At 45.1% G+C, this 23,783-nt stretch overlaps 1 protein-coding gene across 1 annotated transcript in view; it reads left to right on the forward strand.

Annotated features, from left to right (window-relative positions):
* The window catches only part of TBXAS1 (thromboxane A synthase 1), a 154,927-nt gene that overhangs the window by 26,828 nt on the left and 104,316 nt on the right, over window positions 1-23,783 (forward strand). Inside the window, exons 2-3 of the mRNA XM_081287467.1 lie at window positions 4,014-4,107; window positions 6,631-6,683. Of these exons, the coding sequence (XP_081143593.1) occupies window positions 4,014-4,107; window positions 6,631-6,683 (147 nt within the window). The remainder of the gene's footprint in view (window positions 1-4,013; window positions 4,108-6,630; window positions 6,684-23,783) is intronic.

A 23,783-nucleotide genomic window follows, 5' to 3' on the forward strand; every position in this document is an offset into this window, starting at 1 on the left:
CCCCCTCTGTGCCCACACATGGGGATCAGCTTGTGGTCACCTATCAATGATGGCTCATCTTCTAACCAGTCCTTTAATCAGCCGGGAGAAGACAATTCTGCCGGCACCTAGATAAGCCACAGTGGAAATGAGAAGGAGAAAGAAAGGAGAGGAAAGAGAGGGGACAGGGAGGGAGGGAGGAAGGATTTCAAAGTTGGGAAATATTTTTGAACTCAGAAAAGAAGCAATAACAAATTTTTTTTTTCTAATAATGAAAGAAAGAAAGACGTATTGATGTGTCTACCAAATTAGGAAAGAATTTCTATGAAAGCATTTGGTGAAATGGGAATGGGACAGTGAGATGAACAGGGGAGAACTTTCCAGAAAGCATTTGGCATTACGTATCCATGTTCAAAACCAGTGATTCGTGAATTTCAGGTTTGGAACATGTTTATACACAAAATGCTGGAAAACTCAGAGGCACTAAAATATTCATTATTGTAGCAGGACTTAAAGTAGATAAAAGTATTGAGAGCACTATAAATATTTAACAATACATATAATTTAGTTAATTATGAAATATCCACAAGAGGAATACTATATAATCATGAAGATAATATTCATATGGAGATTTTTTGCTTATGCTAAATGTACAAAGGCAGACATATAGATAAATAAAACAGAAAAAATATAGAGAATCTGATCTCGAACATATAAAAATTCACAGAGGAAAGAACTAGAAATAATTATAATAAAACAACAGTATGTTTTCTTCTTGATAGTTCATCCTAGTTTTTTTACCCAAATTTCTGTCAAGCACTTTAAGATCTACCTTCTGGAAACCCAACAAATCTTACATTCTGCTTCCATTTCTTAACAAAACTTTGTTTTACAAAGAGAGCAATTTAAGGCCCTCCTTCTGATAAAGCTTCTGATGTGACCATGACTTTTTTCAGAATTGCTGAAGAGAGCCAGGCATCATGACAAAGGGCTTTTCTTCTCCAAAGAGTGGGACCCTGACTTCCTTTAGTCTAAGACCATCACTATATTTATCCCAGGAAAAGTGTTACCTGCCAAAGAACTCTTTCACCCTCTCAAAGACATCCACAGCCTCTTCAATCTGCAAAAACAGCTCAACAAATAGGAATTCTTTGCTCTTTTTGATTCATCAAAAACATCCCCCAGTTTATCGTGAGTGGCTCTGGGGCTAAACATGGGCCTCACACCTACGTTGAGTCCATGAAGAGATGACATTGTCTTGAGGAAAATCTTTGACCTTCAAAACTTGAGCTCAATTTTGAAAGTGATCCCTATGGCTCAGTGTGTTTTGAGAAGGGACAGTGTAAGTTTATCCACCAGAACCTCAGGACACAGTCCTGCAGTATTTAATGCCTGCTTTAGTTGTGAAAATTAGACCAAAGAATGCTGTCTGAGGCTATCTACACTTTCAGTTGTCATTTTCCAACTGAAGTATCCTTAATGTAAACAATGACAGATGTCCATAATCATCGCCGTGTGACACATTTGCATTAATTCCTGTCACACGAAAGCTGTTCTAAATGTCACAACACGGGGATGGCACGTTACCTGCTTTTCACAGTAGCATCCCAGGCCACCTGTACATTTTTGGATGGCACAGGAATTAATGACACAATTTGACACAAAAGAAATTTCTTTGACAATGACAAGTTTTAAAGTAACAAGAGGAAATTCTTAAAAAATCTTTCCATCAACTGTCTAAAACCCATCCATTGGTATTCCTGGTGTACCGCTTTCCTAGAGATGCCACATCCCAGTACCCCAAACTGGGTGCCTTAAAACACCAGAAATAAGGAACCCCATCATTTGGATTAGGTCTACTTCAGTATGACCTCGTCCTAATAATGATGTTTGCAATGACCCTATTCCCCCATAAGGCCGCTCTCTGACATCCTGGAGGTAGACTTCCACTTCACTTTTTGAACCTATCGACCCCATTACAAGTGGAGTCCATGGACTTGGGTGCAGAGCTGTAGAGACAGAAGGCCGTGTGTGGACCCTGGGGCCAGACAGCAGGAGGAGGAAGTAAGAAGAAGACGAATGGAATCCGCTTTGCGATTCTGCTCTAAGTCTGGTGGCAGACTTCTCTCCCTGCAGATTTGGGTGGAGGGACTGTGGTTACTGATGATGATACTGGGCCAATCCCCAGCTGAACACGCTCACAATCTGCACTTGAATCCAGGCTGCAGAGTGAAGTTTGTGGTTGTGGCCAGGACACTCTCTGCTTGATGCCATATGTTTGAAAATGTCTAAATTTTGTGCAGAGACACACGGGCAGTGTTCTTGTAAGTGCAGTTACATAATTAGGGCATGGACTTGCATAATAATTAGCATGTGTAATTAGGCACAGACTTCTTGTCCTTTAATTAGACAATCAAGACATCTAATTACAAAATTAAGATGTAATTACATGGCCCAAGATCTTCATAGTTCTTTCCACCCATTAGAGATTCCATTTAGAAGATAATTCACACACACACACACACACAAAAATTGATGAAGAAATCAACATAGACTCCCAATCTGAGGACGTTAAAGAAAATGTTAAGTGATCTTTCCCCTTAGGTGCAAGGGTAGTTGCTTAAAATATCATCACCCCCTTGAAAGAACAACTTTCACCAGTTATGCGTCAACCTTTGGTACATGCACTAATGAAGAGGAATATTGGCATGACTAATCCGTGTAATTCACTGTGGCTCTGGAGGAGGGTTTATAATTACACTTGAACATGGACTTAAATGTGACGTCCTGGGAATTCATTCAAACCTAATAATGCCCCAGATGGAAATCTTAGGAAAGCTGGGAGGAGAAGTATCCTCCCCATCACCCCACTTGGGTCTCCCTTGCACCCCCTTTATTTTATTTTTTGCAGCAACTTTAAAATAGACCTACTATTCAGAATAATGCAAACTCAGAACCTAAGTTCTGTCGTCCTTTCTCTGAATATCTGAGTACTGGCTGAAATGTTCTTAAGTGCTCCTTATCAGACTACAGGTGGAAAAGGTCAAAAAATGTAGCAAGTATTCCATCCTTCCCCCTAAGCGAGCAATTCTCCCAACACTGTTTTTTGGGCTCCAGTGCTTCTAGGAAGCCGGATAATAGTGTTATTCCCTGTTATTTTGCCTTGCCCCTAAATCGTGATTTGGCTGATCTCTGCATGGTGCTGCACGCCCAGTTGGACTCATGGGTTTTTCTGAACTAACTGAACTTTCGACCTAACTGGCTGGCTGGTGAGGGATCCGAACCATATGTCCAGGTTTTTCGGAGCCAGTTCTGACTTTAGCTGTGTTCTCCCTCTGTTCCCATAAACTGCTAAACTATCCTGGTAATTCCAATGTTGTGACAGCCACGCTGCGCTTCTCAGACTGCCGCTCTCTCCTGGGAAGTGGCACAGAAATCTGTCGGACCACACTTCCTGATTTGGGGTTAAGACAATCTGCTTTCCATATGGTCTCAGGCCAGGAAAACAAGACTCGAAGGGGTCCTAAGTGGTTGGTGACAGGATCTCCTCTCTATGGCTGGCCCCTGTCCTCCTTTTTCATGTGACGAGGGACAGGTTATGTATGGAGGGGAAGTCGGTCTTGATCAACAGAACAAGCAGATGCACGGAAGACTTGTGTTCTGCCTTTGCTGGTTGTCACCTGGCTTTCCATGGCAGGTTGATAGGCAGAGGAACCGGACAGGGTAAGGTTCCTTTTGGGGAGTTTATTGATGGGATTCTCAGGGAGGAGAGGGTAGTTGGACCCCCTCATCCCTCAGGCAGACCCAGCCCTGAGGTTTTGGACCCTTGATCTTTGACCTGCCACTCAAGAAGAGGCATCACTGAGTTCCCGTCCTGCCACAGGACTCTGTCCCTCAGCCCTTAGATGTGCCAACTTGGTGCGTATTCTCCTGTCCTTCCTTCCAGGGAACTCAAGATTTCTGATTTCTAACAGGGTCAAAGGCATGACTCAAACTTGAGTTTCTTGGTGTTTGAACTTGGCTTCTCCCTCCAGGTACTCCACATCGGCGTTCTCGAGGCTGGAGGAGTTGGGCGTCCCACATCCCAGGCCTTCGCCCTTTATCGGCAACTTGACATTCTTCCGCCAGGTAAGGCCCTGACTCGCTGAGACCAGGGAAGTTCTGTCGTCCATCCCTTCCCCCCAAACCCCATTTACTGAGCATGGAAACACGCCAGATCCCGGAACGCAGCGGTAGAACTCATACCCTCAAGTGCACCACCAAATAATGGTGTCCAGCACCGGATGGGAGGTGCCCTGGGCTCGGATGGGAGGTGCCCTGGGCTCGGTCGGGCAGTGCAGATGGTAGCTGTGGTTCTGCTTTGGAGGAGAAGGAGATGTGTCAGGGCAGAATCATCCTGGGGGAGTTCCTAAAGTAGGGGGTCCTGGGGGTGCTGTAGACAGGATACCCCACCAGGTGGGGAGCCCCATGTGAGGGGACACAGCAACAGGAGGGGGTGGCAAAGGTCGACCAGCTGCCTGGAGCACCTAGAAACCAAAGATCAGGGAAGGAGGCTGAGGAAGGAGGCTGTGGAGAGAGACGGGCTACACACCTCAGGCCAGGAGGGCGAGCAAAGGATTCTTCATCCACCACCATCTCTGGGTAGCAGAGGGACATCAAAGTAGAACAATACTCAAGGGACAAGAATCTAAGTGTCCCTGACATGGAGGCTGATAGGGAGAGGGCTTGGTTCCGGGTGGGGACAACAGCCAACAGAAAAGACCACGGAGACAAAATTAAGAACTCTGGTGACGAGTAAAGAGCAGAGGACTGAAGGGAAGATGAGTCTAACATCAGCCCAAGTCTTGATGCAGAGAGTGCCCGTAGGGTGACCACAGGGGAAGGCTGGGGGTTGCTGGTGCGGCGAGAAAGCATGCTTTATTTTAAGTATGTCACCTTTGATCTGCCAGAGCGACCTGCAAGTGGAAATGGCCAGTACCTATTTCTAGACACAGACCCAGGTCCCGATCATCTACAGTTTTGTTTGCTCTTCCCTCACATTGGATTTCTCAGGGGGCGGTTGGTTTATTCTGCCAACTCAAGGGACCCGGACACCAGACCCAACATCAGGAGCCAAGAGATCCTGAGATGAAGAGCCACCCAAGAGCAGGAAGGAAGAGCTTGGGTTAACCCCGATAATAACCCCTAAGACTCTTGGCCACTTCCCCTGTCCCTGCCCTGCAAAGTCTGGCCTTGGGCGCTCTATAGAAAATGACCACAGTATTCCTGTCCCTTTTCCTCCGAATTTCTTTCCCAGTCCTCTCGTCCCTTCTCTGCCCTTCACCATGGGCTGTTTTTCTCTTCCTAGCTTGGTTTAAACACCTTTTTCTCTCATGGCTCTCTCCAGGGTGACCAGTTCACAAGTCTCAAACCCACAGACAATAGCTCATTGAGGCTTCCTGTGGATCCTTGCAGCAAGTGTGAAGAAATTTAAAAGTGTCAAAATAGAACAACAAACCAGAAACGTAAAGAAAGTAAACTTCACACGGAGCTAGGGGGAAGTGATCTGCCAGGTTCCATTGAGTCATTAATTTGGTATTAATATTTTTGGGGAAACAGTGTTAACTGTCGATGTGAGGAGAATACAGAGCTGCTGCCTCTGGATGACTTCCCACATATGTTTCTTCTCAGCCATCGTCTCTGTATATACTAAACCCTGCCAAGCACTTTCTAGAACATACTCATTGCACGGCTTGCTTTTCCATTCACATAATCTTTCCTTGATAGAGCACTGACTTGCACTTTGAAATTCGATGGCGTTAATGAGAAGAGAGCATGCATCTACTCAGGAAAGGAACTATCCGTATCTAACCCCGACTCTCCACTCCAGCCCTGTGCATCTGCTCATCTACTACATACCCACACCACATCTAGAATTTTCCACCCACGCCCACCCAACCCAGGTGCATTTCATGTACACTTCACTCCCACCACATCTGACATATTCCCACCCCAACCCACAGGACTTCCCCGTGCCTGCACACACACCCATCTCCATCACACAACCCTATCCCTTCAGCACAGTGGGTCTAGGATCATCTGGCCTCCACCCCGCCCATCCCATGGGCATCTTTAGTACACTTCACCATGAGATGTATATAGCGCTTCATCCCAAAGTTACTCGAAGGTTCTTATGTGCTGCTGAATATGTTGGTTTTAGTTAAAGTCTCACTTGGATCACAAGAATTCCAAATATGTAATAATTCAGACAGACGCAGTGGAAGTTCACATACATAGGGCCATGAAGAGGGTCTTGGCCAAGAATGATAGGAACAGGAACCAAATCTCAGAGGGGAACATTACAGTTGAGAAAGCAAACCACTTCAAATATTTTAGCAGCAATTATCCACAAATAGTTTAAGTTCTGATGATCTCCTCTGTCCATTAACGCAGAACTGCCTGAGAGCTTTACTTGGCAGAATTTTTTAAAAAGTTATTCGTTTATCCCATATCCCACAGTACTTGAAAGCAATATAACTTCAATTCTTTTTTTTATTATTGTTTATATAACTATGTTCTGGCTGTTCTAAATCTTTTTTGTTTCTGAATAAGTTTGAATAATTGAAATGTCGCTTCATCTTTTTCTCACTATAGTACCGTGTTTTTCCTCAGGGTTTCTGGGAAAGCCAAATGGAGCTCAGAAGACAATATGGATCTCTGTGTGGGTAAGAACGGAGCTGAATTTTTCTATCTATCTTGGTTTCTGAATCCTGAACTGATGTAGAAGTAATGTCAAGAATGGGAATGCTACAGTATTTCTATTTTTCAAGGGTCCACAAAGAGGGTTCCTGGCCGTATAGACAACGTTCCTAAAGAAGACCTGGGGGGGGGGGAGCATCTTGCAAGCCTGAAATACACTCTAGGCCTTCAAAGCCTGCTGGACTGGGTTCCTTTATCTCCACTTTCCTATCACTATGAGAAGGATACCCTGGGACAACGTGGCCCTCCAGGCCTCAGAGCAAGCAGGCCAATTTGCCTTGATGACCAGGATGGGTCTCGCCCCATGAACTCATCAAAATCTTACTTGGACCTGTATGGTTCAACCCTATGGCTACAGTGCCCTGCCAGCAACACTATTATCATACAATTTATCATCCAGTCCAGGAAACTTTGGAGAGTGAAAGGAAATGCTATAATTGCTTAGGATAATGGTATAAACCAAGACTGTCCTGAAAACCCTGGGAGATATGGCCCTGTGTGGAATAACATAGCTCTTCCCTTTACTTTTCCTGAATTTTCTCTTTTTCTGCCTCAGAGTGTGCTCCTCTGTTTCTAAAAGTCCAGATCTGGTGCACAAGCCCATGTCAGGCCACTTTCTCTATTCAAGATTAGCAGGTGTCAATCACACTGTTCTTCAACTGTTCCTTCATACCAGGGTCCTGTCCTTACATAGCTTCTCCTTAGTCACCAGGTCACTACTAGTGGCCTTTTCCTGATCCCCAGGTCAATGGAAACTTTTTTAGGGCATTAAGGTTCTGTTTTTAGACCACTGCACAGCCTAATGGGGTCCAGTGGTTTGTAAGCCTTTCTGCTGATAGGATTCGGGGACATCTGTTCTCTCAGTACTTGTTTTTGAAAAGAATTGGCTTCTACTCTGTGGAGATGGCTGTACCCAAGAGACCCACAGTTCTGGCTAAGCGTTTCTATCTACTCTTTGATTTTTTTATGATTCTGAAAAACTAATATATTTTTGTATATTAGTTATCCTCTATTAGTTTGTCATTTCTGCATAACAACCCCCCCAAAAGAAAACCACAATTGTAGCATAAACCACAATTTATTATCTATGTCTAAACACTGGCTGGAGTGGGCCCGTCTAAGCCCTGCTTGGCAGGAAGGCCCCACTGGACTTCCTGGTGGGTCTGCTTGGGAGGGGACCCATCCTGAGTCTGCTGTTCACTCTCCTCCTCCATGAAGAGCAGGTTCATCAGGGCAGGGTCTTCTCCTGGCAAAGGCAAAGACTCAAGAGAGCAGGAAGCAGTGGTTCACCATGTCAACTAACATCCTATCAACTGAATGAAGTTATGTGTCCAAACAGAAAATCAGGGGTGGAGGCACAGTGTGGCCCTGTGAGGCCAAGCAAGTCCTTTGCCAAGCCTGGTGTTAACGGTGCAGTGAGGTTTGAGTATGTGGAAGCAGTGCACATCTTTAAATAAGAACCCTATGAGTCGTTCAACTTGGCCTTCACTTACTCTTCTTTCTTCTTCTGTATGACAAGGATGGGACCCAGAAGTGCTTAGCCATTAAGCCACACGCCCAGCACTTTTTTCTTTTTTCTTTTGAGACATGGTCTTGATAAATTGCTCAGGGCCTCACCAAGTTGCTGAGGCTGGCTTTGAACTTGCCATCCTCCTGCCTCAGCCCCCGAGCCACTGGGATTTCAGGTGTGCACCACCACCCCCAGCTTAGTTTTCTTTTTTTGTGCCCAAATTATGTCTTAAGGGATTGGACTGTTTACCTTTCTCTTACTCTTGTGCTTTCTATTACTTTTAAAAAGTTCTCATTCCAGCTCTCTCCTTCCAATAGTCTCTTTCTACATTCGACTTGACCTTGGCCTTGGGGGCTGTCTCCTATGTGTTGAAACAGAGCACTGACTCAGAATGATAGTGTCTTCACCAGCATTAGAAAAAGTCCTTTCTGAGTTTGAATATAAGGAATCACCTCCCTCTAGTACTTCTTATACAGATTTCTTACACAGTGAAAACTCTGGATATTTTTAAATAATTTAAAACGTCAGGTGAAGAGTTTAAAAAGCACTGTGCTAACTGACGTATGTGTGTGTGAAGGGGTGGGGGAGACAGGTGGAGTGAATTGGTTTCCTTGACAACAGGATGTCCAATCAAATTTTTCCCCGAACTTTACACAAGTTCACACAATTTATCCTTCTTATTTCAAGAAAACTTAAATCATAGAGAATGATTTCAAATGAGGTTGCGGAGATCAAAATTGCAGTATCATCTCTACTCTTTGTTCCCACGTCTGGTGAAAAAGAAAGGTGATGGCATAATTTCTTCATACAAAGCCAACGACTTTTTCTCCTTAAAATAAAGAAGAAGAAAAGCCATGAGATGCCAACTTCTTTGTAAATGGGTCCTCGCCCAGGTCTCGAGCAATCTGGGGCTGGGGCAAAAGTGGCAGAGCTGAATGAGGCTGTATCTAGGCTCCTTTCTAACTCTAAATAGTACTTTCTTACTGCTTAAATTTTAGCAAAACGGCTTTACAGATTGGGAATGTCAAAGAGGACGACATTCAACAGACAGCAAGGAACCTTCTTTTAGGAAACAATGTGGTTTAAATGACACTGATTTTTAGACTACTATTATTATTAGGGAATAGAATCCCATCTTGTCCTCTGAAAACTTGAGATAATAGATTGATTCCTCATTGGCCAGTGAAACCTCACACTATGGACACCATACAAGATCACTGGGCCCTTAGATGATGGCAAGCGCTTTACCCACAGAAGAATGTGGGTAGCAAGGGTCTCCTCACTGCTCTGCACCTGACAGCCAACCATGGTGACTATTTGTGCTTATGATCTGGTGGTCAGGGCAGCTCAGTCAGTGGTCAGGGCTCACAAGTAGAAACAGGCTCCGCCCCCTTTCCCCTCCCACTCAGTGCCATGCAGGAGAGGGGGACATGGCTGGGGAAGGATTCTGTCAAGAGGGAGTGACATCAGTGTTCACCATCACTACTGCCACTGTCACCACCACCACTGAGAACAAATGTCTTTACCCAGCATCTAACTACATATCCTGCTTTGCCAGGCTCTGTGTGGATACCACCATACCCAGGGCCTCTGCCTGCTTTGAACTTGCATGTGAAGCCAGGGACTGGTACACAACTACATGTTTTTTTGTTTTGTTTTGTTTTTTAATTCGTGGCACTTGACAAGACCACTTCTGAGTTGAACAGCAGTACTATGGGCCACACGACACAAAGCAAGCCAGGCTTCACCTAAGCTCAGGATAGCCTCCCGCCAGGTAGTGATCACCTGTGGCCTCTTTCCAGGAAGGATGAGCCCAAATTGGATGGATATCCCTTCCCAAACCTGATAAGGATGATTTCAACATAATCCTCGTGCATTGGTGATTCAACAGAAACAGGATAGAGATTATGCCCCCGCCAATTCGTAATTGGCTTTGTAATCCAGTGGAAAACAAGCCTTTCTTGAGCTGTTGCTATTAATTACTTACGTAGAGACCCAAGCCGGGCTCGTTAGCGACAACCAAAGGCCCAATGCCAAGCTCCCCTTCGCTCACCGCGCCTATCTTTGAAGCCCTGGCGCTGCGGCGCTGCTCTTATTTGCCTCAGCCCCACTTCTCCTTGCCTCCACATCGCTTGGGTTTTGATCACTAGTGTACACTCGGCTTCCTCTTATTGAACTTGACTTTGATGGCTCCTGGCACCCGTCCCCTATGCTGCTCTGTCTTACTAAGTGGCATGCACGTCCCTGGGTCCTTCCACGAAGCCAGCTCTGCTGCGTAATCTACATTCCCCTTAGAACATTAGCTGTGAGCAGGTAAACATGAATATCATGCACAATTCATAAAGAGCAATTGAGAATACAGAGAAGCACACCTGTTCCTGGCCCAACCCTTAGTCACCTCCCCACAGAGGCAAGCTCTGCTGCCCACACTCAGATGGGTCATTTACGACACACATGGTTCCTTTTTTTAATATTTATTTTTATTTTTTAGGTGGACACAATGTTTTTCTTTTTAAATTTTTTTAGATGTTAATGAATCTTTATTTTTTTTTATTCATACGTGGTGCTGAGAATTGAACCCAGGGCCTCACACATGCTAGGCAAACACTCTACCACTGAGCCCCAAACCCAGCCCCACACTATTCTTGATCTTGTTTTGTTCATTAATAGCATTTGGAAATTTTGTCATATTTCAATCTACTCATTCTTGTTAAATGCTATTCTATTTTTATTAAGGATTTGATTGCATGGATATATCCTGATATATCCTGATATATCAGTTGATGATTATCTTTTGCTTTTTCAAACAATACTGCAGTAAATACTCCCACACATACATCATTGCCCTCTGCCTAGGTGTGTCTGTAGGGTCAATTTCTAGAAATGGAATTATTAGGAGAAGGCTATCTACATTGTTTCATTTGGATAAGCATTACTAAATTGCTCTCTAGGGATTATATCAATTTACACCCCATAAATAAGCATAGAAGAGCCACAAGTCCCTTACATGTTCACAGTTAAAATCAGTGGTCACAATTATAACTGTAGTTATAATTTGCACTTTTCTAATGATGAGCAAGTTTGAGAATTTTTTCATATGTTTCAAATCCTTTGTATTCTGTTTTCTGAGGAATCTGTTGCTACTTTTCTATTGGGTTGTTAATATTTTTCCAGTTAATTTGTAGAAGCTCTTTACATAGGAACGAAAGTAACCCTTCATCTTTAATATGTGTTGCAAATGTTTTCTCCTTGTGATCATTTGTCTTTGATTTTATTGTGTACTTTTTCTAATAGGAGAACATTTTTGTGTTAATGAACTTAATTTTAACAACATCTGTATATTATATCTCAGAAAGGCTCTCTTAATCAAGGATATTACCCCCCCCCAATTTAATTTTTTCTAGGATTTCAGAATTTCATTTAAAAAACTTAAAATGTTTGGGCAGGGGACGTAGCTCAGTGGCAGAGAGCTTGGATAGCATGCATGAGACCTTGGGCTCAGTCCTTCACACCACACACACACACACACACACACACACACACACACACACTAGGATGTTTGACATATCAGGAATTTATGTGAGGGCAAGGGTGGAGGTAGGGATCTGCTAGAATTTGGATGTTGATTCCCAAAGGCCTGTGTGTTAAAGGCTTGGTCCCTTGGGTGGTACTATTGGGGATGGTAGAACCCTTAGGAGATAGGGCCTAGTGGAAGGTCCTTAGGCCTCTGGGGTTGTGCACTCAAAGGGGTTTATAGGAGCCCCAGATCTTCATCTTCTTTTGCTTTCTGACCATGAGGTGACAGTTTGCTCTGCCATGTGCTCCCTGCTATTGTCATCAGGCAATGGATCAGCTTGATCATAGACCAGAACCTCTTAAAACTATAAGCCCAAATAAACTTTTTATCTTTATAAGTTAGTTATCTCAGGTATTTTGTTATAATGCCTGAAAGCTGATTAATGCAGGATCCCCCATTTTTTAGATGGTGGTATACCATCTGGAAATTCATCTTTTTCTAACTGGTTTGAAATGCTACTTTTATCAACTGTCACTTTCATCATTTGTTAACTTCTATGCATATTTCCAACTTCTCTCTTTCATTGCAATGCCTAACCACACACCACATCAAATACTCTATCTGAATATTATTTGTATAGCTTTTTATATCTGCAGCAGCAGGGTATCCCAAGAACATCTTAGTAGGTATCATAACCTGAAGCAATCGACCTCCCAGGGAACCTTGGCTCCTCATGCTGAAAATATTTGTTTTAGCAAGCAAATAAGCCTCTGGTGAAAAGGGCTGACACTAAGTGTCAAAGTTTATGCCACAGGAAGGGGAGGTGTCTCATGTGCCTCCAACTTGGAGGTCTTTAGCAGCATTTTTAAATTAGCTAGCATGCATGAACTAACAGCACTTTGTCACCCAGCAGAAAGAAAGTTGAGGACTTTGTCATACATCTGCAAAAGCATGTGGCACCAGCTATGAAAATAATAGGGTCATTTTAACACTTTTGTGAGCTCAGCTTCTATGGTGCTATCTATTAGGAGAGCTTGAGCTCTAGAAGTGACCGAGGTGTGAGAATTTTCTTATGTAAGTGCTCTTGAACACCATGCTATGGACCCTTTAGACAAGGGTGGAGGGCAGTAGAGAGGCGGTTCACTTAACACAGTCCAGCAGCTATGTCGTCAACTCATGGGAGATTCCCTCAGCCTCACAGATCAAAAACTCTCACAGATCAAGAACTCTGGGGATCACAGGGCTCTGAAGGATGCCACACGGTCCTCTGTGTCATGTGGAAGTTGACTTACAAGACATGAGACATCTGGATACAGTGGGCTTAAAAATGTGCCCACGTTTGGGGCAGGATGGAAGCTATTGCTAATCTGTTCAAGGAAACACAATTTTCACACTCAAGCAGGGCACCTGATGCCTGGAGATTACACTTGTTTTTACACTGGACTGAGCTCTGTAGAATCACACGTGTTGAAGAAGGGAACAAATCAGGCTATGATTGCAGAAGAGCTTCACAGACCCAAATGCCCAGGAAGCCTTAAGTCTCTATTGCTGGAGGGCAGACCTTGGGGGAAGCTCTGTGCTAAGTGTTTAATCTCAAAATGTGCCTCAGTTTCCAAAGGAATTAATGACAATGAAAATATATTACAGTCAAGGAGAGAACATAGTACCCGTGAAGCATGGAAGCAAGCCCAGAAATTCTAAGTTACCCTCACATTTCTGACCACGAGGCCAAACTGTGGGCACTGTGTAGACACCAGCACCCCAGCTTGTCAAAGTCATCTTTCATGACAGTGGCGAAAGGGAAGCTGGGGATCACCAGTCTCAGGTCACGTGAGTCTGGAACCAAGATTAACATGACACCTGGTGGTCTGTGTGCCCTAATTATGGGGAGTCATTCAGTGAGTTAAATATCAATATTCTTACCCATCAAAATAGATTAGTCCCTAACACGAAGCCTATAGGTGCACATTTTTAAATGAATGGAATTTATTAAACTGTTATTGCATTTTATGGTAGCCATTCTGTTATAAAACTGAATACCTTGACAAAACAGGAGGCCTTGGAGAACAGGAAGAAAGCTGTCAATGGGACACCAGGCAATGGCCCGAGAGGCAGAGTTACCCAGTGGAAAAATTGTCCTCAGATAAATAAGTATCCTAGACCACAGGGAGGCAGAGGAATTCTCCTAGAGTCCCACGTCTCTTGAATGACTCTTTCATTGACTCTTTTTCACCTTCCTGCCATGATCATGACCTCTTGTCATACCTAATGGTAAACGGCCACAAAGCATCCCTATGGTGAAGGCCATCTTGTTTCCTAGACTTGGTGCAAAGACCTCTCTGAAGTTCACTTAAAGTCCTGAACTTCTGATTCTTCTTTCACCCCACTTATCTCAGACCACACCCACCCTTTCTATGAGAACACGGAAGGGAGGGCTGCTAGCTATTTAGTGACTACTGCCGTCCAAGTCTTGTGACCCACAGTGCTGCAGATGGAGGGCCTATAATAATTCCCTCTTCTTTGGGTAGAAACATCCAACAGAGCATGATTGAAAACTGGGGTTACAAATTCCAGCACGCATTCTCTGTCTACCGCTCATTAGCTTCGTGGACTGAGGCCAGTCACTTTCCCTCTACAGCATCAGTTTACTTAGACATTTGGACTAGATCAGTGACCTTGGCCCTGTTTAATTACAAGCCTCAGTAAAGAAAAGATTGACCATTGCATTCCAGTGTCCACATGCGCACTTGAAATAAACATTTTACAAAACAATCTACTATGTAAGAGCCACTTTGATCTATTCCGTTCTCTTCATTAAAATAAAATCACAAGCTGGACATGACGCTCTTAATGGATTCCATAACCACTAGTGAGTCAAGATCAGCCACTGGAAAACTGAAGGACCAAACGATATCCCAAGTCTTTCCCAGTTATAAACTGGATAATTCCAAGCTGACGACTCAACCCCTGCCAGTCTACATTAAGAGATTATTAGAAGCTGCTTTGTCGCCGCTTGAGATTTAAGATTGAGAAACCACTGACAAAATCAGTCAAAGCCCACTGTTGACAGCTGCCGCAGAATCCAACCTGAAACGCTTCCTCAGAAATGGGGCTCATATGCCCGGCTGCAGGCCCAGGGCGGGCACCCCCTGCCCAATAACACCTTCTTATTCTTGAAAATCACAAGTTCAACCATTGTGGAAACTATTTCCCAGCCTTAGCCCAGAATCCTTCTGGCCAAAAGGCTTGCAAAACTGTACTAACAATTTAAAACATCTCTCTGTGAGGTTTTTGCATTGGGCGTGAATATCTAAGGAATCCGTGTGGCTCTCCTGCATCAAGAGGTCTGGCCAGCTGAATATTTACTCCTGGGGGATAGGGCAGCAGGACAGAAAGGGCTAGAAACTGCCCATTTACTTGGGGTGGGCCAAGTAGGGAAAAGTTGATGGGTAAGTGCAGTGTGAGTTGACAATTATCCATTCTAGCAAATGCTGGCCGCGTGGAGAGCCTGGGGGAAAGCTGCCCACGGAGGAGATGTCAGCTGGACAAGTCAGGTGTTCAGTAAAGCAGCCAACCAACTAGAGCGTCTGCCTGGGGCACGTGGGCCCAACTAGGAGGGGGTTTAGGAACCCGGGAAGCCTCTACGAAGGGAGTCTGGTGGGAATGCATGCAGGCGTCAGGGCCTGCGGCTGGATCAGGTATAGACACCAGTTCTCAGACCTGGACCAGGATCTGAGCCAAAAATTCAGAAACCACCAAGGTCCCAACATTACTTACAGAGGAAAGGGCCACTCTGGCTGGAATAGATCCGGGCTGAGGAAGTCAGGGCTCAGGGAGCACCGCTGGGCTTCTTCTGGTCCAGGACTGAGGCACACTGAAGGTGGGGACAGAGCACCTAGCAGGGAAGAATGAAAGGTTGCAGAGGCTGGAGAGCAAGCCACAGCTTTCATTTTGCATCCCATGTTCACATCCCAAATCCAGCATGGGCAGTAGTATCTCAGGCTCAAGGTGGGAGGGAGCTCATGCTCCATCAGGGACAATTGAATATGGCATCAATAACTTCTTTATCCCTCAAATGACAACCAGCACAGGTGTGTTCCCAAACAATAGAATATCTCAAATTAAAGTTGCATAAAAGCTTTATTTCTAGCTAATAATTTCAAAGAATAAATTCCACATTTAATTGAATTGTACCTGCAACAAATCCAAGTTGCTCAACTCAAAAATGCATAATAGTTACATCACATGGTCATGAATCATTGTGACATTTGTCAGGCATTCTCCCTTCTGGAAGAAAGTCCTGATAGCACATGGCTTTATGCATATATATTTTGTCAAGAACTCCTTTGCACAGACAATCTCAAAAATGGCACAAACTTAACTCAATTCTTGTGGTTCTTAAGTCTAATTAATTGAGAATGCAAAAAGCATTCCTTTTCTCTCTAAAGAGAAGAATGACATGCCATCTTTGATTTCATAATTTTAAAAAAATCATCACTAAACTCAAAGAAGCAATGCACTCTAAATTACATAGAGCTGATAGTTCCTTTTTGATCACTATTTTATGAGGGAAAAAAACACATTTTAACTTCTCAGAACCCTTGAATGATTAAAATACCATTTCTAAGTCTTATTCCTCACACAGGGCAAAAGGTAAGCCTACAGCATCTAAATTTCTCAATCATAATTACCTCTGGATATTAGCATACATATCAAAATAAAACATCATATGTCACATATGCATTTTGAAATTCTACTAAATTCTGAATAATTGAAGTTCATCTTTAAACTAGAACACATTCTCCTTTCTTCCGTAGGTCTCTTAAATCTTTCAGAGTGTGAGTCATTTCCTATGTATTCCAATTATTCCTGATCAGTCCTATGTGTAACATTTCTATAGCTAAGTAATTCCCTAGCAAGGCGTTGCCAAGTTTTATGATGCCTACATGCCCGGGGCAGATAACAGAAGCAGAACTACTAAAATAAGTTCCTTGATTATCCCTTGCATCTTAAGACCATGTCTCCCTGTCTTCCCCTTAAATTGTAAGAATTCTGCAATACATCATATGAAATTTTTCCACCCTGGGTATAGTTCTCAGTTTATTGGCCAATTGATGAAAGTTGGAGTCTCTGACATATCCTCCAGGACACCCACATTAACCACTAAGAAGACATTTTTAGTAGGTGATTGTATATTTGCCTGTGCTTAAAGAGGAAATTACCAACTTTTGCCCTGAACCTATGGCTGGTGGGTGGCCAGTCCTCACTTGTTAGGTGGACCTGGTGATTGTGGTCTTTGATGCTGCAACACCTGTCAGCACCTCCAGATGCTACTCGGGCCACAGGAGAAGTGGGCATCCAGGTATTGAACTGACACAGGAAATCCAGCTCCTCTCTGGGTGATCCCCTCAGCATCTTCTCCGGGGTTAATATGGGGTCTGGTCCCTATGAATCACCAGCAGGGATGTTGTTGAACACAATGTCCACTTTCCTATGAAGGTTGTAACTTTTCAAGCTCTCTTTTCTGTCTCATTGTCAAACACAGTTTGTTTCCCATAATCACCACGGACACTGGTTTCTCTCAAAAGTCTTTAGCCAAAAGATTCTTGACTGTTCTCAGACTTTTCAGAAGCCGCAGACTTCTCTGCAAGAGTTTGGGTTCCCCAGATCATCCCAGGTGTAAGAAGTCTCACTGCTTTGTCCTCCTCAGGCTGAGAGCCCACTAGGATGCTTTATATCCACCCCAGCATAGACACTCAGCATCTTGGATTTGACCCTTCTCCAAATCCACACCTGTTGATGGGTTCCAGGGCCTCAAGCCCGAGACATCACAGGTAACATGCCTGGGAAAGAAGTCTGTCCTCCTGGTTGGACGCCATGCATCACACTTGGGCTGGCAGGAGGAACGTCATGAGCCAGGTTTCTGGGATGGAGGTCCCATCATGTCTTCCTTATTCCATAGTGTGCCGTCCACAAGTCTCATCCACTCGGAAGCATGTGTCAGAGCTTCCTTCAAGGCTGAATGAATTCCGCCATATGCATGGATAGTCCACGTTTTGTTAATGAATTGGTCTGCTGGTGGACCCTTGGGTTGTTTCTCTGATTGAATGCAGCCATGATTGTGGGTGTGCAGATATTTTTTTTCAAGTGCCTAGTTTCAGTTCTTTGGGATGTCTACCCAGAAGTGGGGGTTGCTGTATCATGTAGCGATTCTATTTTTAGTATTTTGAGGAACTGCTCTCCTGTTTTCCACAGTGACCCCATCATGTTACATTTGGAGGACCCTTTATAGCACGGCTTTATTGTTCCCTTTCCACCGTGATTAGGTGGCCATTATTTCTGTTTTCAAACCTCCAGGGTGAACTCCAAAGGAAATTTATGCTTGTATTTGCACTTTGGAACTCAGCGGGTCAATGTGAACCACACATTTCTGATTGGAATGTACGACCCCAGTGATCTTGCCTCCAACTTCCTGTTGGCTGGGAGCCATCGAGCACATTTTTTTTTTACCAAACTAGTCCCATTACCAACGAATGCTTGCCCTGCACCATAAATTCAGTTCGTTTTAATAAATTCCCAGCAGTCCCCACCCAGAGCTCCTCCTCTTCTTATCTCACCCCCTCTGCCAAACCTTTACAATTTATGTGTCTGCTTTTCCATTCCACGTTCACCGCCTCCAAGTTCCCTCTTTCCCACCGGCTCCCTGCGACCCTTGGGCTTCACATCAATTTCATCTTGTGTCGCTGACTTCTGCTTTCTTGCTCGTGGGCTCGCCACTTCTCCTTCTCTCCCTAGAACCTTCCATCTCAGGGCTTCCTCCTGCAAGTAACCCATGGAGATGGTGTCCTGGCCCTGGGTAGCTTATTAATGAATCTGGTTTTCTTTCACAGACTCTTACTATTTCATAGGCACATGTGACCCTTTGTGGAAGAGACACGCTGGATTCCCCTTTTGTACCCTGCACGGACAGCAAGCCCACCGAGAGAGGTGCACTGGCTTCTCAGCCATCCAAACACGGGATGGCCAGGCTCACAGGCTTGGGGGGAAGTGTGGAGGCTAGGGCTGAGGGTGTGCCAGGAAAGGGGGATGGTGGGGACAGCAATAGAGAGGACAGACGTGTCAATGGCCAGAGATGAGATGGACCTAAGGAACAGTGCTAAGGAGGGGGGTGGTCTGAAATGTGTGCATGCTCAGAGCGAAGAAAGACAAGGGAGGGGCGCAGGGGAGGACAGAATTCTCAAAACAAAACAAAGAACATTCTAGGCAAGCCCTCTACCACTGAGCCGCATCCCCAGGCCAACAAAGAACATTCCATTCGTCCAGTTGTGAAAACAGTGATTTGCATTATCAGAAATGGCAGGAAAAGAGCGAGAGTTTTGCAGAAGAAATGTCCTGGAGGGAAAAAAAATGCAGAATTGAGCAAGTCACTGATTGTAAGGACAAAGATGAGTCAACCTGAATCCCTGACTCTGGCTTTCAGTTCCAAAGATAAAAGGGGTTGAACCTGATGAAGGGGAAATAATCTCATCTTTGCTGTAGTCCGTTGGAGCTTGTCTGGTTCATTCAGGCTGCTATAACAAAACACCACAAACTGGATAACTTATAACAAAAGAATGTCTTGCTCACAGTCGTGGAGGGTGGGAAGATTCCTGTAGACTCAATGCCTAGTGAGGGTCTGCTTTCTGGCTCACGGGTGGCACCTTCCCTTGTCCTCATGAGGAAAGAGGCAAAGGGCCCAGCTCCTTTGGGACTCTTAAAGGGAACTAATCCCTTACAAGAGGGCTCTGCCCCGACCTGGCTCTTTCTTCTGACACCACTACCTTAAGGATTAGGTCAGCATATGAACTGGGCGGGGGCACAGATGCTCAGATGGTGGCAGAGCTGCTGAGACATTGAGAATGAAGCATGCTAAGGATCACTCAATGCATAAGGAAGGAGAGTTCCCGGGTGTGCTTGGAATCTGGAATCTTCCACCTCGTATTCAACAATCTAATGTGTGTCCTTTGGACCATTTCCATCACCAATAATAATTGTTACATGGAACATAAAAGCAGGGAGTCCCCTCCAGTCAAACGGTGGAATGCGGGGTTAGTCAAAGAACACAGGTCTCTTTACGGGAGGACAGCTCAGCACCTTTCATGTAATATGTGCTTGGAAAGTCTCCAGTGAGGAGTCCAGTGTGTGTGTTTATTTGACCCCAGGCCAGATTTTGTTTTCCAGAACACCTCTTGGGACTAGAATATGGAGAACAGGCTGTGAGAGAAAGCGTGGATCTCTCTAAGATAGCAGCATTTATGCCTAAAGAATCCCACATAGGAAAACAGCCATTGGTAAAGGCAGTTAGTTCATCACTGTGAATTTCCAACATTACAACCAGTAATTAATAACTGCCTCCATTTGAAGTTCACCTGGGGAGTGTTTATTTTTGCTACGATGGAGAGCTGGGGAGGCCTGCTGCGTGCTATGCTGGCTTATTCACACCCATGCCTTCCCCCCATCCCCTTTCCCATCCCCGGGGTACTTGATGTGTGCTCTTTTACATGTCCTTACAAAACTGCGTGTCGCCATCTTGGACAGTCTTTAGTGTGTGCTGATGGTAATGTGTCCACTTCATGCTACGCCCTGGTTCCTCACTTAGCGCTCTACTTTCAAGATCCAGAACATGGCTGTGTGCCCATTAAGTCTGTTGCTTCTAACTGCTGCCTGTCACCTGCATGCATCTTGGTTGTCCCCTGTCCCCCAGGGAGACACCAGTGGCCTCTAGCAAACAATCCTGCAGTGGACATTCTCTCCGGGGGCCCTTCATGGACCTGGGAGAGCTCTATGAACTGTCTGTCTTGTGTTTATAACTGCAAGAAAGACATGTCTTTGTTCCCTGGGCCCCTTTCCATACTAAATGTCAATCCATAATAGTTTTCCAATAGAGTACCTCACGTGATCAGCCCAACAACACTGGGAGTTGGTTTGGGCGGAGCATATGATCCCCAACTTAGACAGAAATGTGTGACTGTAAACTGAGAGGGCATGTGGTTGGCAAGAGGAACAGGCTGGGTGGTGTGGGTTCTCCTTCTACCCCCAAAACTCTCCCATTCCACTGTCTCTTCTTGTGCTTTGGGGACTCTAAACACTCCTGCCTTGACAAGAGGTGATGTAATTATTTATTGTCCTGTCCTCTTGTAAGAGTGCAAACTCCACAAGGACAGGAACTTTTTCTCTTGTTCCTCCTGATATCCTCAGTGCCTAGAATAGTGCCCAACACAAAATAGATGCTCAGTAAATCTTTGTTGACTGACTAAATGAATTGCCTCTTCTGCATGCCTTTTATAACAGGTCTTTCCCAAGGAAACCTCAAACAGAAGATCTTGTTATTTTGCTAGTTTGATAATGGGTATTATTTTCTTGGAGAACATGAAAGAAGTAGGGGAAAGTAGTGCTTAAAAATCAAGGCTTCTAGGTGGGGGAGGCCCCTAATTTTTCTCATCAATCATTAGCTTATCAAAGTACAAAATTGATTTCTACCAGGAAAGGCCATCTTGGGACCCAAAAGATTAAAAAGACAAGGTGAAGGATCCACTCTGATGGCACCAGCTGGGCTCCACTCACCCAAGTCATTATTGGATCACTCATGCCCCACTTCCAAGGGGTCATTTCCTAGTAGCCTATTGTTGGGGGATCAACCGAGAGCACCCAGAAAACTGAATTCGAAGTCTTCCTGTCTTAGCTCAGCTTTTCCTAACTCTGAATGACCAGAATGAGTCCCTCAACCATCTTCTCACCTTAAAAACATACCCAAGTGCCTGTGTCCCTCACAGGTCTGACGTGAGAACCAAAGGAACTCTGAGCTCCCTTGGTGTAGACCGTCCAGGCAGCAGGGATCCCGACTGAGTCCCCTGCTCCTCTGACCTGAGTTTGGAAGGCCTTCTTGCAGTCAGCCAGCATTTTGGGGAGCCCCTTCTCCAACCAGCTCTGGGAGAGCTCCACGACTCCTGGCCCCAGGACCTCTCACCTCCTTGCCTCTGTCACCCCCACCCTGCCCTGCTGCTCCCCTCCAGGGTCCTCCTGGGTGAGAAGTGGCCCCCAGGAGATGGCGCATGGCAACCAGTCACCTCCTCTCTTTGCTCCTTATTCCCTAGCTGTGAGAGGGCAGGGGCTGGACTAGAATCATCTCAGGGCTGCTGCTCACCCCTGGAGTCCTGTGTCTGTGTTTTCATTTTGATGTATTTCCCCAGCCTCTTGTTACTCCCCAGTTCTGTCTGAAATTCTTCTGCCCTTAAATTTCCCTTTCTCTCAATGTGCCACATCTGGGCTTTCTAAGACCCTGCTCAGGACAGCACATTCCTCCCCGGGCACTGGGGTTCCTCCCCTGGCCTCCTCGTCTATGCAGAAATGGTACCAAGCCCTCTATTTGCCAAGCCCTCTATTCCTATTCGGAGTCCACACATACTCCCACATCCTTTGGGGAGAGCTGATTTTGCTACATACTCACACAAATGCATTTCCTGCACGTATTCTACGTAACAGGACACACACACACACACACACACACACACACACACACACACCTCCCTCCAGTACCCTAGAATATACATGCCTGGGCATAACGTGTGGGCAAAAATACTCAGGGACAGACAAATGACTATTTTAATGTGTCTTTGTCCCTGCGGTGCCATCGAACTATTTATTTAGTAGCTCGATGCTGTTTGCATCAACAACTTTGCCTTATAGGCTGTTCTTCATGTTTATGATTCTTACTGTGAAAAAAATTGCTTGCCTAACATCTGTTCTGAATTTGTTTTTTCTTTATTTTTATTTATCTCTTCCCCCTGGAATTAAATTTGCGCCAAGGACAGTAACTCGAATTGGAATCTTCGGTGTCCTTCAGGATTTCTGCATACTTCAATACATCTCTTAATTACTCTTTTTTTTATTATTATTATGAGCTATACATGTAAACCCCTGCTCACACAGGCAGATTGGTTTGCAGCTTACCTCTGCCTCTTCCCCTCTGGGGAATAAGTTTTATTAACTGAATAAATTAAATGGGCGGGTATATCCAAGAGGGGAGGGAGGTTTATCGTTAGAGGTTTCTTTCAGATATTTTTCCCTTTTGCTGCCCAATTCTCTCTGGTAGCCATAGCTCTGCTCTGGAGAAAGCTTTCCTGAAGCTTCACACAGCCGTAACTTACCCAGATGAGAAGGACCACTTCATCTTACCGATGAAGACTCTGAGGGCCAGAGGGGAGGCTATCTTCCTGCCTGCTCCCAAATAATCAGTATGGGAGACGCACATTGTGTGGATCCTCGGATCTCCTGGCTGCGAGGCCTCCTGCAGGTACCCACCACCATCACTCTGAGCCGTGGGCAGGCCCTGTCCTGCACAGAGCAGTCACTGTGTGTGTTTCTCACAGGAGGGTGGGGTGGGGTGGTTAGGAAAGTGTGTAGAAGAGGGTCCTCTTCCTTGGGGACTCCCCTGGTAAGAGCCACAGTCCTGTGGCCTCTTCAAGCCTGCTCTGTGTGATGTGGAACCCAAGCCCTCACTAAACCCCTGCTGTCACGACTTAGGGACCAGTCACACAGATTCCCAGCAGTAGGCTAGAGCGCTGCTAGTGAAGGGCATGAAACCTGCTTTTGAACCTGACACTTGGGAAATCTACCAGGTGTAGAGACAGTCGCCCACACACCCAAGGGACTGGCTCTAGGCTGTAACTCCAAACACAGTGCTCATCAATCCTCTGCTCATTCTGGGAGGGTGCCCCTCCTCCCTCTTTATGACCTTTCCTCCCCTGCACAGGGTCCACTCCATAGCCCTGCAGTCTTTGCTCTGAGCATAACACGGAGCCATTGACAGCGGCAGAGACCACCCTTCCCCTTTGAAAAAAAAGTCATTCATGTCTCTAATTTAGAAAACAAACACAGACATGAGCTAAATTGCACATGACAGCCAGAGAGGACGTGGACGGCTACCATGGGGGAGACCAGGCAATGGGAAGCCAAGAACGGGCAGGATCACAGGCCAGGGAGGGCCGGAAGGCTTCCAGG

This window comes from Spermophilus citellus (assembly GCF_964194105.1).
Source record: "Spermophilus citellus genome assembly, chromosome: 3".
NCBI classification, from domain to species: domain Eukaryota; kingdom Metazoa; phylum Chordata; class Mammalia; order Rodentia; family Sciuridae; genus Spermophilus; species Spermophilus citellus.